The sequence below is a fragment of the Ictalurus furcatus genome, chromosome 24, assembly GCF_023375685.1.
Source record: "Ictalurus furcatus strain D&B chromosome 24, Billie_1.0, whole genome shotgun sequence".
Classification (NCBI taxonomy): domain Eukaryota; kingdom Metazoa; phylum Chordata; class Actinopteri; order Siluriformes; family Ictaluridae; genus Ictalurus; species Ictalurus furcatus.
The window spans coordinates 3,226,625-3,240,587 of NC_071278.1; the positions used below are offsets into that span (position 1 = coordinate 3,226,625).

At 39.8% G+C, this 13,963-nt stretch overlaps 1 protein-coding gene across 2 annotated transcripts; it reads left to right on the forward strand.

Moving 5' to 3' along the window:
* Positions 1-185: 185 nt before the first annotated feature.
* On the forward strand, positions 186-7,508 carry LOC128600439 (adhesion G protein-coupled receptor E1). 2 transcript variants are annotated; one of them, XM_053612937.1, is made up of 6 exons: positions 186-402; positions 1,553-1,636; positions 2,075-2,221; positions 2,318-2,467; positions 3,856-4,005; positions 6,203-7,508. In XM_053612937.1, exons 1-6 carry the CDS (start codon positions 375-377, stop codon positions 6,283-6,285), a joined length of 642 nt encoding a protein of 213 aa, XP_053468912.1. In that variant the 5' UTR covers positions 186-374; the 3' UTR covers positions 6,286-7,508. The 2 variants fall into 2 exon arrangements, with proteins under 2 accessions (XP_053468912.1, XP_053468913.1); XM_053612938.1 differs by lacking the exon at positions 2,318-2,467 and having other exon boundaries at positions 6,203-7,507.
* Positions 7,509-13,963: the final 6,455 nt, after the last annotated feature.

Below are 13,963 nucleotides of genomic sequence, written 5' to 3' on the forward strand. Positions count from 1 at the left end.
TCTCTGGTGTATCCGCGGAATAAAACTCTTCAGGACGAGCTGTTATAGGAAAATAATTATCTTTGAGTTGGTACAATTAGCATCACACCACCGTGTCACTGATTATTTTCCTAAAACAGCTCGCCTCCAAGTGTTTCATTCCTTACATATTCTATTCACTGTTGAAGGACACAATCAGGCACAAAGGCAACAAGGAAATAGTTATGATATATATATATGTATCTTTTACTTTTGTAACTGTGACACCATCACAGCATCCTTGTAGCGTTACCCCACCTCCAGAGGGGCAGGACTCAGACATCTTTCACTGCTTATTTAAACCTGAGTGTTTCTACAGCAGTAGCAGGACATCAGTAGGGAGATAGAAACGCACCATGAGCCGCCTGTATCTCCTGTTTTTGGGTGAGTCACATCTAGTTCTGTGTGCTTCTGTCTTATCACGGCTTTGGATTGTGTTTTTTTGTTGTGTTTATCTTTTTGAGGTGTTTGTAGGTGACACTGTTATCCGTTATAATCTTTTCGATTCTAACAGCGCTGACGACATGAGAATACACTCTGTCCACTTTATTAGGAACAGTCTAGAGACTGGTGTCTGTAGATCATCAAAATGATTTTATACGTTTGCGTGGTTGTGACACGATTGGCTTATTAAATAATTGCAATCAGGTGTAACGTGTTACTAATAAACATCGAAACGCTAATAAACTACTTTAAAATCGACATCTGGACAGAATAGTTTTTTTTTTTTTCGTTGTCTGAGCTGATGCACTACAAGCTCTAATAATCTGAATGCTCACGCTGTGCTTGTCAAAAAATCTCCAGAGAAACTTTGGTTCATCATCTATCTCACCTTTACAGAAACTCAAATTTCACAACTTTATGGTGGACACCGCACCCAAACCCCCCCTTTCAAACACACACACACACACACAGAAACAGGAAGTCAAAACTGTGTGTTACAAAATTGTAGGACTGTGCCGAAGGGTTGTTCTGGGTGAAAGCTAACGTAAACAACACTGTGGTGTAACAGGAACTAACTTGTTTCATTAAATGTAACATTAAATGTAACTGTAAACAGATAAAAAGTATAATGTGTGGTGTCATTGTGTAATTAAAGGTTTTTAGCTTCCAAAAGGGGTTCTACTTGTGTGTTCCAAGAACATTTTTGAAAACTAATTCTGGAGGAATCCTTAAAGGTTCAATGTAGAACCCTAAAATAAAGAGCTTTCCTACCATAAGCGGTTTCATGTAGAACCCTTTTTTGTAAATTGTGAACCCAATAATTATCCTAAAAACGCTCGTAGAAGCAAGAGTGTGTGTATTAAGTGGGTAAGTGTGTGTTGCAAACTTAAATTATTTTCTTCTTAATATGTAGAACCTGTCAGGTGTTTAATATTTAACTAAACTGTCCTGGTATTTGGTACACCGGACAAAAGGTTCTTCGAGGGTTCTTTAAGGGTTCTTAAATCCAAAAAAGGTTCTACTTGGTTCACATGCTGCCGGCACAGATAAGATGAATGAGTTACAATCAGAACTGAATCTTTTCCTGCAGGTGTTCTGTTAGCCGAACTGAACGATGAGACTGCTGCTGTAACATGTGCTCCTGGATTTAGAGTTTCAGGCATGTCCTGTATAGGTATGAACAAACCTGCAACATATATTAGAAGGATTTTTTTAATGCTGACTTTTCTATCTTCGATCATAATTTGATACATTTTTCATACACTTTAAGACTGAGCTGATGTCATCTGTGTTACTTGTTACCTTTTAATTCTAATACACAGAGTTTATCCAGCAAACAGCAATGTGCTCAGTCACATACAAGCTTGCATTATATGAACTGATTTATTGTCAGACCCGTGTGGAATCAGAAGAATCGAATCTGTCTCGTTCTATTCTTCTTCTTTCTTTCTTTTTTTTTACACCCACTCTTTGAGACTTCGTTTCTGTTCTGCATATTAGAAATAATACAGGAATAAATTAAAGTGTTTACATGATTCTGTTTTTTGTCAGTTTCTTCATCCTACAGTGAATGTGTTTATTGATCATTTGTGATCTACATCCTATGAAACAGATGAAGACGAGTGTGAGGACGAGCCATGTGGTCTGAGTGCAACTTGCATCAACACACAAGGCAGCTACTACTGTCAGTGTGTAACGGGGTTCTGGACAAATAATGACAAAGTTAATTTCACTGCAGAGGAAGGTGTAGAATGCAGTGGTCAGTATGTGTGTAATATTCACTGGTTTTTGTTTTCCTGTATTAACGATGCACTAAGGATAAACCTGAACCTCTGAGCTTGTGATTTTCTCTCAGACATTAATGAATGTCTGGACAACAACATCTGTGGCCCTAATACTAACTGCAATAACTCTATTGGCACCTTTTACTGCACGTGTCGTTCTGGTTTTGTGGCCAGCAACGGACAGGAGCGGTTTAATAAAAGCCAAAGTGTTACATGCGAAGGTGAGGTGTGAATTAACTTCAAGGATACACAGAAACAAGTTACTGTATGTATTTGCATTAAGGTGTTTGTTATTGTGCTTGATTCTTAGTTTTAATAATGGACAGGAAGTAATGTGATATGTTTCTAGGCTTTTCTGGGAACTATGCAACACATTTAACAGCTTTTGCCGCACTCACGTTTATTTATTTATTTATTCGGTACTTGATGTACTTTTATAATGGTATATTAAGGGTGTAATTATATTTACCTCTGATTGAGAAGATAGACCTCTATCAGAATGCTTTGTTGTGTTACATCAAGCAACACCTTGTTTATAACAGGAACTTAGTTGTTTTGTTGATGTTCCATGACATTAAATGTATCTGTACCATAAACAGATCAAGTGTTACAGGAATAAAACTCTTGTTGGGATCTGCTACTATAGGAAAATGATGAACATTGGGGTAGTTACACGTACTCTGCTTATATCGTTGATTATTTTCCTATTGCAGCCCGGCACTGAGTGTTTTATTTGTTACTTATGACCTTTTTGCAATCATGGTAACTGATTGTTACTGTAGGAAATAAAACAACAACAACAACAACAAAGAAAAACGTTCTGCAGAGTTCTGCCACAGCAAAACTGGCATCCTTCCTGGAAGAAGTAGCAAATTAATAGTATGAAAAACAAACAATAATTCACATGTCCAATCAAACAACTGATTCTCACAAAATGGGTCCTTCCATGATTCTTTAAAGTCCCCTTGAAGTGCCTTGAATTGTGCAGCTTTATTCGATATGTTGACGTCATTTCCACTGAAACAGGAAGTCAGGGCGGAACATATAGCGTAGCTCGTCACCCTCTTTAAATAGCCTAGCGTTTAGTTTACCTCACAGCCCGGGTTAAGCTGTATTTGATGGTTAGTTCCATGGATTTTTATAATGTTGGGGGCGGGACACTTCGGATTCTACAGAGCATTCGATTGGACAGAAAAGCTGATGAGAAGCTGAAGTGCAGAATGATGTCATCAAAATGGTTGATCCGTATTTGTGATAGAGAGAGTGTAAATTGTGAATGCATATATCTTCTAAAAGTGAATTTTGTCATTGTTTTGGAGCGCACTAGCTTATAGATGACCTTAAAGCGAACATATCATAAGAAAAGCCACAAAATTTCCGTTTTGATTTCATGGGGACTTTAAGGGTTGATCATATCATTTAATGAATACTCTCTTTCCTAATATGTTTGTTGGAGGTTGTTCTTCTGGAGGAACCTTTAAGGTTCTATGTAAAACCCTTTTTTGGAAGTTATGAACATTTTAATTATCTACTACTACTTCTGAAATATTCACTGAATTATTTCCTGTCTGGATAAACCTGAACCTGTACTCTTATTCTTCTCTCTCAGACATTAATGAATGTCGGGACAACAACATCTGTGGCCCTAATGCTCAGTGCAGTAACTCTGTTGGTTCCTATTACTGCACGTGTCGTCCTGGTTTTGTGGCCAGCAACGGACAGGAGCGGTTTAATGCAAGCCAAAGTGTTACATGCAAAGGTGAGGTGTGACATGTTCATTGTTCTGCTTGACTCAGTTGTATGATCATATGATCTAAAATAAGTGGTGATCAAATGTATTCGTGAGTGCTCCGGGGATTTGTGGAAACCATGCAGTTTGCCATAACACAGTTGGTAGCTACTGTTGCACCTGTGTGTCTGGCTCCACGCTGAGGTCTGGGAGAACTACTGTACCTTCACTTGTATTGGTGAGGTTTCTCTTTTCCATCCTGCTTTTCTGAGGTACACTTTAGTAGCAGACTATTAAAGGTGTTATTGTGGTTTTCTCTTAGTGTAGTCCAGGCATTTTACAATATAACAGAGAGTTAATAACTGGATAATCAGTGACAGCTCGTAGGGATGAAACGATTAGTGTCGAGGTACCATCCGTGGCATAGTAAGATTGATGTGGGCCAAAATATTCGCACTGTACCCTAAAATTCAAATGAGGCTCAGCGTGTTTACTTTTCATATGTGACCTACATCCTATAACACAGATGAAGATGAGTGTGAGTTTGAAGACCCGATATGTGGTAAGAATGCAAAATGCTACAACACAGAAGGCAGCTACTACTGTCAGTGTGTAACGGGCTACCAGACGACTTCACAGACTGTTAAGTTCACTCAGGATCAAGGTGGACAGTGCGTAGGCCATTATGTCTATAATATCCACTGATGGGTTTAATCCCCCCCCCATTAACAGTGCACTAAGGACAAACCTGAACCTCTGCTCTTGGCGTTTCTCTCTGACATTGACGGGTTTGTGGAGAACAAAACTATCGCCGCCCTAATTCTGTGCGTTATAACTTACTTGGCTCCTTTCACTGTACGTGTGTTTTGGGTTTCATGGCCAGGAATGGAGAGGAACGGTTTAATGCAATCCAGGACATAGATGTAACTGTGAAGCAGACAAGTACAGCTGTAAGAATGTTCTAACATTTTCTGATATCTGTGTCAGTGAGATGTTCTATCCCATCCTGCATTTCGGAGAAATTTTGACCTTAAAAAATAATAATCCGATCATCAGTGACAGCTGATTGTGACATTAGATTGGAGTCTAAAATTATATATCTATCAGTAGCTCGAGAATGAAACTCTTAGTGTTGAACCCGTTATATCACAAGGTGTCATACTATCGATGGCGTGAAGAGGATGTTGAAAACCAAACTGTAAATGATGCCACTCGTCACACTACAAAGTCCATGCATACTGCATACACATCATTTTAATAGGCTACTGATCGTTTAGACCTTTATTACAAGCGCTTGTTCTGTCACATCTCTGAGGTGTGCATTTTATCCTTCTTCATTTTAAATTCGGACTTGCTTTTCGTTTTTTGTTGCGGCATGAGATGGTAGAAAAGAGAGAGCAGATCCATGAGCAAAAAAAAAAAAAAAGAAATAGCAAAACTTCTTTTCCGCTTAGGATATAATATAATGGATATAACGGATTCTTTACCGACATTTCAATTCGGACAGGATCTATGATTACCCGGTGTTATCGTTCAACATGTAAACTTTACTGATATGATAGAATGACATTTAGACTCATTTTATAACTAATCCAGTCTGAATAAGGTTTACGTCTCCTAGCCAAGGACGGCTGTGTGGCATATATCAAGGGCTTAACTCTGGACTTCATTTCCCAGCAGCCACTGCACCATACTACATCACTGTCACATGACCACCTGCACCTGTATCACGTTTCTGTTTTGAGCACTCCTATATATAGCCACTGTTTGTACTGCTTCCTCGGCTTACGTATTGTCTGTCTTGACCTTTCTCCCTGTACCATGTTTTGTTTGATAGTTTATATTTAGTCTTAGCCACAGTATTTTGCCTAGTTGTCTTAGTGTCTCTGTTTTGTTGTTTGTTTGTTTGTTTGTTTATTAAATGTTTGAAGATCTGCACTTGCTTCCGTATCTACCTTTGTAACCTGACACTGTGTATTTCCGCGTCCTAATTATTTTAAATATGCTCAGTGTAATTGTATAATATTTTATTAAAACATTGTTATCTGTTATTTGTTGCTTTTGGCCACAGCTCATTAATACAGTGAGTTTGTCCACTACAGGCTGCATGTTTGCCTGATTTATTTAACTTTTTTCTTAGAAACTGAGCTTATGGTATTGATCATACTGTCTATAAGTAACTGAAAGCATTCAAGGTAACAGCGAATCTCTTCCTCTTTTTTTGCAGAGACTCCAATGAGTCCTGAAAACAAAATTTCGTGTGCTCCTGATGCTGAGTGCCATAAAACCAGCGTTTACTGCATGGAGTAAGAAGCTGAGTCCAGCACCGGACAGCAGCAGTTTCACCCGACTGTTCTCGTGTTTTTACCTCTGATTGTTCTACCAGTGATTTCCATTTCTATTTCCTGGGTTGGAATACCTGCCAGCTTCAATTGCAAATGCACAATTAACTTGAACTGGTTTACCTTTCACGGCCACCTGCTATTAATAAAGCACTATTTAGAGTCGCATTACGATCTGAAAAGTTGAGTAAAGTCCTTAAAATGTTTTAGGTCTTTGGTGTATTTCTGCTATTTTGCATATGCCTTGTACAAGATGGGTTGTTTTTTTGGGGTTTTTTTTTTTTTAGGGTTTTTTCTGTTCATTGCCAGACACTTGCACATTTGTTAAGCCAGTCAATACAAATCTATGCTGGGTTTTGTTGTGCAATTAAGAAGGAGAAGAAACTGAAGCTGGTGTAAGAAATTACAGACTGCCTCTAAGCAGACTCCACTCCAAAGTAGGCGTTAGAACAAGCTCTCTCCCCCCCCCCACCCACCCAAAACGGCTTAATTATCATAGGGACAATTCATCTCAGTCTCAGAAACATGTGGATAATATCACCTGAAATGACATTCAATGGGCGTAGCAGTGGGACATCAAGAACCGTCCCTGAACAAAGGGGTACGTGATTGTAATTATCATTCAGAAAGGCGTCTGTCTAGACAAACGTGAGAACGGAGACTGATCGCTTCAATTTATATTCAGAGCAAGGCTTCATTTACATTACCAGCAGGAAAGACTGACGTGAAAAACAGTATGAAATGTCAGAGCTGATATTGTTCGAGGTTCTCTTTGACTCCGATGAACACGAAGTGCTTCATGTACTTTGTCACTGCTACACTGCGATAAAGTTACTCTTCATTGAGACCTTTGACATCGTCAAAAAAAAAAAAAAATCCTACACTGGATGGCTGGGCTTTGAAGCTGGTCCCATAAAAATTCTGTGACATACAGAATGCTTTGTATTTTTATATATATTTAAAAAAAAAAAAAATTGGTACATGAATAAACCTTTGCTTCTGTGATTGTGTCTTCTTCTTCCTTGCTGAATTAAAAAAAAAAAATCTATAAAAGACCAAAGAGAGAGGAGATGAATTTAGACAGCAACACTAGTTAAAGTTCTGCTCGAAACATTGTACATTGGAACTATATCGTCCATGCAGTTATTTCCTATCTACATATATAGATAAACAAGTCACTGGTTGATCTAGTTAACTAACAAACAGTACAGTATAGCTTCATTCTGCAGTTGATTTATCAGCAGAAATTTTCTGATTCCAGCTGCACCAAGTAACAAGCACATAACAAGGACATCCTGGAGGGACTTGTGGGCGGAAATTGTGGTCAATCGTAACATGGTTTCATCCGTTAGATTTGAATACTTTTGAAACATTTTTAACAAGAAAGATTGCATAATATCTTGGTAGCTCATAGTGTGAACATTTTGAGATAGTATCTGCAGTACCGCATTTTTACACATGATGCTGACAAATAACTACAGATCAGATAAATGCCCAGCCCACTTCTGTATTCCCTGAGACGCTGAGCTGCTTTTTCACATTTACTTGGATCTATTTTTCATTTCCTGACTGATACAGAAAGAAATTTGCCATGTGACCCTTATCTGAGAGGATCAGTATTAATCAGTGTACAGTTTTTTTTAAAAAAAAAAACATTTTTCCAGACACGTTTCTTATTAGAATTATTGCAATATTAATGATGTCCCATTCTAAATCCTTCCATCCATCCATCTTCTATACCGCTTATCCTTTTTCAGGGTCACGGGGAACCTGGAGCCTATCCCAGGGAGCATCGGGCACAAGGACAGGGTGCCAATCCATCGCAGGGCACAATCACATACACTCACACACCCATTCATACACTACGGACACTTTAGACATGTCAATCAACCTACCATGCATGTCTTTGGACTGGGGGAGGAAACCGGAGTACCCGGAGGAAACCCCCGCAGCACGAGGAGAACATGCAAACTCCTCCCATTCTAAATGTATTAATAAAAATAACTTTGAACGTTTTAAGTCTTAAGTCTGTTCAGATCTCAGCTCTTCAGACGAGTCCAATCCCTGCGTTCATCTAAAAGAGTCGAATCAAAGAGTCGACTCGTTTTTGAACTACACATTGCTCTCTTTTACCTCATCAGTAAAGCCTTTCCTGTGGCAGAAATCTTAACGTTACCTCTTCTTTTTGTTTTGTTTTTTTTGTTGCGGTTTTGACTGTTACAAAGCGCTGACACTGGAGACTCCTTCCATAAAAGGACACCATATCAATAACTACATTTTTCATCCATTTGTTATTAGATTTAAATGATATAGAAGTTGAATCAACTTATATATCAACTTGGTGTTATAGAAGACGAATCAACACCTTCGGACCAACAGAATTGAGAATTTACAACACTTCGGGGTGCATGGTGGCTTAATGGTTAGCACGTTGTTTATGTTATAGGCTGATTGGCATTTCCAAATCGTCTGTGGTACCCCGTCCAGGGCGTTTCCCGCTTTGCCTTCCTCCCCTGAGTTCCCTGGGATAGGCTCCAGGCTTGTGCGTGACCCTGTGTAGGATAAGTGTATGGACAATGGATAGAATTATAACTTTAAATCTTATATACTCAAGTAATTGTGCTTGGGGTCACTTTTTTACTCATGTATATTTACATCCAAGTATGCCGCTTCTGTACTATTTGGAACACAGAGGTTCAGAGAAACTGCACTCTGAAAAGTAAAGTACGCAGTGCGTGTAGCTACTTGCACTGTCGCATCAACCCTCCCCTTTAATGAGCCATTGTTCATGCAGAAAATGAACTGCAACTATGGCTAAAATAACATATTATGCTCCATAAAAGCATTACAGCTGTGCAGATGCATCATGATAATAAGTTTGCTTGAATGGTTTGGAGTTTGTGTGCTTGTGATTCAGACCTACCAGATTGCTGTAACACATCTTTCACTCTTGCTTTCCTTTTTCAGCATACAATTTCCACCTATTGTGAGTCCAAACTTGCAGTCTGATTGATAAACTGTCACTAGACCTCTGTACAGTACGCTGAGACACTTCTGAGAAAAAGGGAGTGAGGAAATGTTACTCTCTTTGTGTGTGGGTGTGTGTATGTGTGAAGGGTGTGTGATGCTGATGCTGCTGTATATATTACTGTATACACAGCGAATATTTCTGAACACCCATTGGCTAAACTTCAATTAATCGGCTCATTTCAAATACTCTAGAATTAAATTTCAATTGAAATGTTACAAGTAGAAAATCCTGAAACAGCCGAGATATCACTCTAGTAAGGTACTTCTAGCACACAACATACACCGATCAGCCATAACATTATAAAACCACCTGCCTAATATTGTGTAGGTCCTCCTCTCCTTGTGCCGCCAAAAACCGCTCTGACACGTCGAGGCACGGACTCCACAAGACCTCTGAAGGTGTGCTGTGGTATCTGGTACTAAAACGTTAGCAGATCCTTTAAGTCGTTCGAGTAAGTTGTGAGGTGGGGCCTCCATGGATTGGATTTGTTTGTACAGAACGTCCGACAGATGCTCGATCGGATTGAGACCTGGGGAATTTGGAGGGCGAGTCAACACCTTGAACTATTTGTCATGTTCCTCAAGGCATTCCTGAACCATTTGTGCCGTGTATTTCGTCTGCAACGATGTTTAGGTAGGCGATACGTGTCAAAGTAACATCCAGATGAATGCCAGGACACAAGGTTTCCCAGCAGAACATTACCCAGAGCATCACACTTCCTCCACCAGCTCACCTTCTTCCCATAGTACATCCTGGTGCATCTCTTCCCCAGGTAAGTGACACACACACACACGCGGCTGTCAACACGATGTAAAGAAAGCGTGATTCATCAGACCAGGCCTCCTTCTTCCATTGCTCCGTGGTCCAGTTCTGATGCTCACATCTACATTGTCGATGACAGTGGACAAGGGTCTGCATGTGTACGCTGACCGGTCTGCAGATACACAGCCCCATACGCAGCAAGCTGTGATGCACTGAGTGTTCTGACTCCTTTCTATCAGAGCCAGCGTTAACCTTTTCAGCAATTTGTGCCACGGCAGCTCTTATGTAGGATCGGACCAGACCCTGCCCAGTCCCACGCATGTATTGGTTGACTAGGCTAAATAGTGTTAGCTAATATAGTAATGTATGGCCAGCTGGTTAGCTAAAGACGCAAACAAGTTTAGCTTATGATCATGGAGCACATCACAACAACAACTTTGGTGAACGTTGTGGCACGTAAAAGATATTATTCGGGTCTCTATGGCAAATGAGCAGCATGTAAATGGAATAGCCCGGAAAAGAAATCTGCTTGTCCTGTGCACGATTTTTGTCTAACCCTGAGTCATGGCTTACAGTAATGGCTTCACTAAACTAGTGCATTTGTTGTCTTTTCTCTTGAGTGCATGATGACTTCCTTAACTGATTAAAGCTAGCTTATAAATAATAATCTTTACTGTCTGAGATCATGATAGGCACTTTATCCTGGTCTGGACTGCATCTGGATCCTATCCCATGAACCCTTTGGTGTGAACCACTGATCTACTATATAAAACTGGATAGCTCATAAAATTCTAAACTGACAGCAGTAGGTGAAGCCACCGGAAGTGCTCTGGCGGCCATTTTACGATTCCGTACCGACAGAGAGCGCAGACCGCCAACGTCGAAAACCATCAAGATGACCCGATGTGCTGCTTTTAACCACAAAATAACGTTTGCTAAAAGATCTGGCGGAAGAGCCGACATGTTGTAATTTATACAGACCGTGTACCTATTAAGCACAAATACGTCATTATCCGCATGTAGAGTGCGGATACCGATCATAATCTTTAATAATCAACAATACAAATATAACATCAAAGTGTATAAAATACCCCCTTTTAAAGCCAAAGTACCCAATAGTGTTTTTATAGAGATTTCTCTGTTAAAATATCAGCTTTTGTGGTCAAACGATAAGAACGTAGAGCTTAGCAACAACCTACGGCTAAACACTAAACACTAACACTTAAACACTTAAGCACTAAAACACTCACACTTAAACACCGACACTTCAACACTACTGTAATCTACTGAGGGAAAAGATACCGAAAATAACGGATAAAAAGTGCGCGAGAATAAAACGAACCGGTCCTGGAAGGTAAATAAAAACACGTGTAAGAATGTCCTGGTGTATATTAACTGTGTGTGTGTGTGTGTGTGTGTGTGTGTGTGTGTGTGTGTGTGTGAGAGAGAAATCTCTGTAAAAACACCAAAATGAAACCCACATCATCTCCACTGAGAACGAGTTTATATAAATATTACTATTTATCTGGTTATATATATATATATAGAGAGAGAGAGATCAGTGATTACGACCCCTAGTGGGTTCATAATGTTAGGGAATACAAAGATGGCAGCGCAGTTGCTTCACTGTTGGTGACGTCATGAGCTATTCAGTTTTATATATATATATATATATATATATATATATATATATATATATAAGCGAGAGAGAGAGAGAGAGAGAGCGATCAGTGGTGGGAATACACTCAGGATGGGACAGTAGGATGGGACTAGAGAACCCATAGGAAACTCACACAGACACACAGAAGAGGGTGAAGCCAGTTCAGAGACATTCCTGTAAATCAGAGGCGTCTCTCAGGGACACAGGAACAGAGGAGCATTGTGAGGACCTGGAATGAAGACATGACGACTGAATGTTTTATTTGTCCACATGAGAGAGAGAGAGAGAGAGAGAAAGAGAGAGAGAAAGAGAGCTACAGTAGAAAGAGAAAGAACACAAACATTGTATAAAATGAGTGAACTTAGCACACCCTGTGAGAGCACTTAGAGTGTGAAAAGGGAGGCTTAATCTGTTCAGCATTCAACACACAGTGAATTAAGGAAACAGAATGAGGCACACACAATAGAGCACTTAAATCCATCAACATGCTTTCCTGAGTGTGTGTATGTGTGTGTGTGTCTGTGTGTGTGTGTGAGAGAGAGAGAGAGAGAGAGAGAGAGAGAGAGAGAAGGACCATTATTGGCCATTATTAGTATGCTACAAAGTCCATTTTCTTTATACCACAGTGCTGTTGAATTCTCGAATCAGGAGGTGTTGATTGATTTTTCTCTGTAACACAATAAGTTGTGTATGAGGGGGGAAAAGCCTGATGAGGGAAACTGCTAAAACGCAAGTCAAACGTTTTGCAGATGTACAATAAATGTAACCATAAGCGGTTTAAAAGTGTATCGTTATTTTTCAGTAATGAAATAAAAATGGTAATTATCGGCAAACTGCTGTGGTACAAGAGGAATAAAACACTTCGGGACATGCTGTTATGGGAAAACAATCCATTTCAGGGTAGTAATGGCCTGACGTGAATCATCACACCACCGTGGCGTGGGTTATTCGTTATTTTTGGTGATTTTTGGGCAGAAAACTACTTGAATCGAAGAAGGAGTTGGCTGTATGTGCGTTGCGATGACGTCACATGACGTGTCTTGGCCCAAATCTGTGGAAAATCCGCGAATGTTGCAGAGTTTCCTTGATTTTGCATCAATTTCAGCGATCGCAAAATTGCTAAATCCTGGCGGGACTGATTATCGTCCTATAACAGCGCACCCTGAAATGTTTTATGAATTACTTATTGCTGTAAAAACCCATCCATCCATCCATCCATCCATCCATCTTCTATACCGCTTCAGCTTATCCCAGGGACCATGGGGTACAAGGTGGGGTACACCCTAGATGCGGTGCCAATCCATTCACATTCACACTCCCATTCATACACTACGGACACTTTGGGCATGCCAATCAGCTTACCATGCATGTCTTTGGACTGAGGGAGGAAACCGGAGAACCCAGAGGAAACCCCCACAGCACGGAGAGAACGTGCAAACTCCATACACACAGGGCAGCGTTGGGAACCAAACCCCCGACCCCGGAGGTGTGTATGAACTTCTTGCATACCATTCTGTGTGTTTTTATTACAACCATTAGAGGTGCTGTTGTGCTCGATTCCACATAAATACAAAATAACAGAAAATGATCTCATATGGTAAAGAGGAACCCTCGCTGTGGACTGTGGTTTAATAAAACCCAAAAATGTGTTACCAAACTTACCACACATTCAATTGGACTTGGTATTTTTGGGTGTGGGGATTTTTTTTTTTTGTTGTTGACATTAGTTGACATGGTGACATTTTAACATAGAGTAGAGTCGAGGTTTCAGTGTTAAGAGGAAGTGGTTGTGGTTTAATCGCGGGTTAAATTTAAACCCTATATAAGGACTGAAGACAGTGTGAGAGATGATGAGGAAGAGAAGACAAGCAGCAACATTACAGTACACCGAGTAGCACACTCAGACATTAGAGCCAGGAATTATTCACCCTGAAGCCAAGATACTAAAAGGACTAAAAAGATTATCCATGTTTTATAAATCTTGTAGAATATTTTCAGTCCCACAGCCGGAGTGAGTACCTACTGTATATGACTCATCCCAGCATAACACAACATTAATGTCATGAACATTTTCATATTTATTTATTACAGTATACTACCACACCTCTATATATGGATATGAAAGCGAGAAACCAAAAACATCGTTGGATTAGACCAAGATTAGATTAAACTGTGTTTACAGCCAGTCCAGGA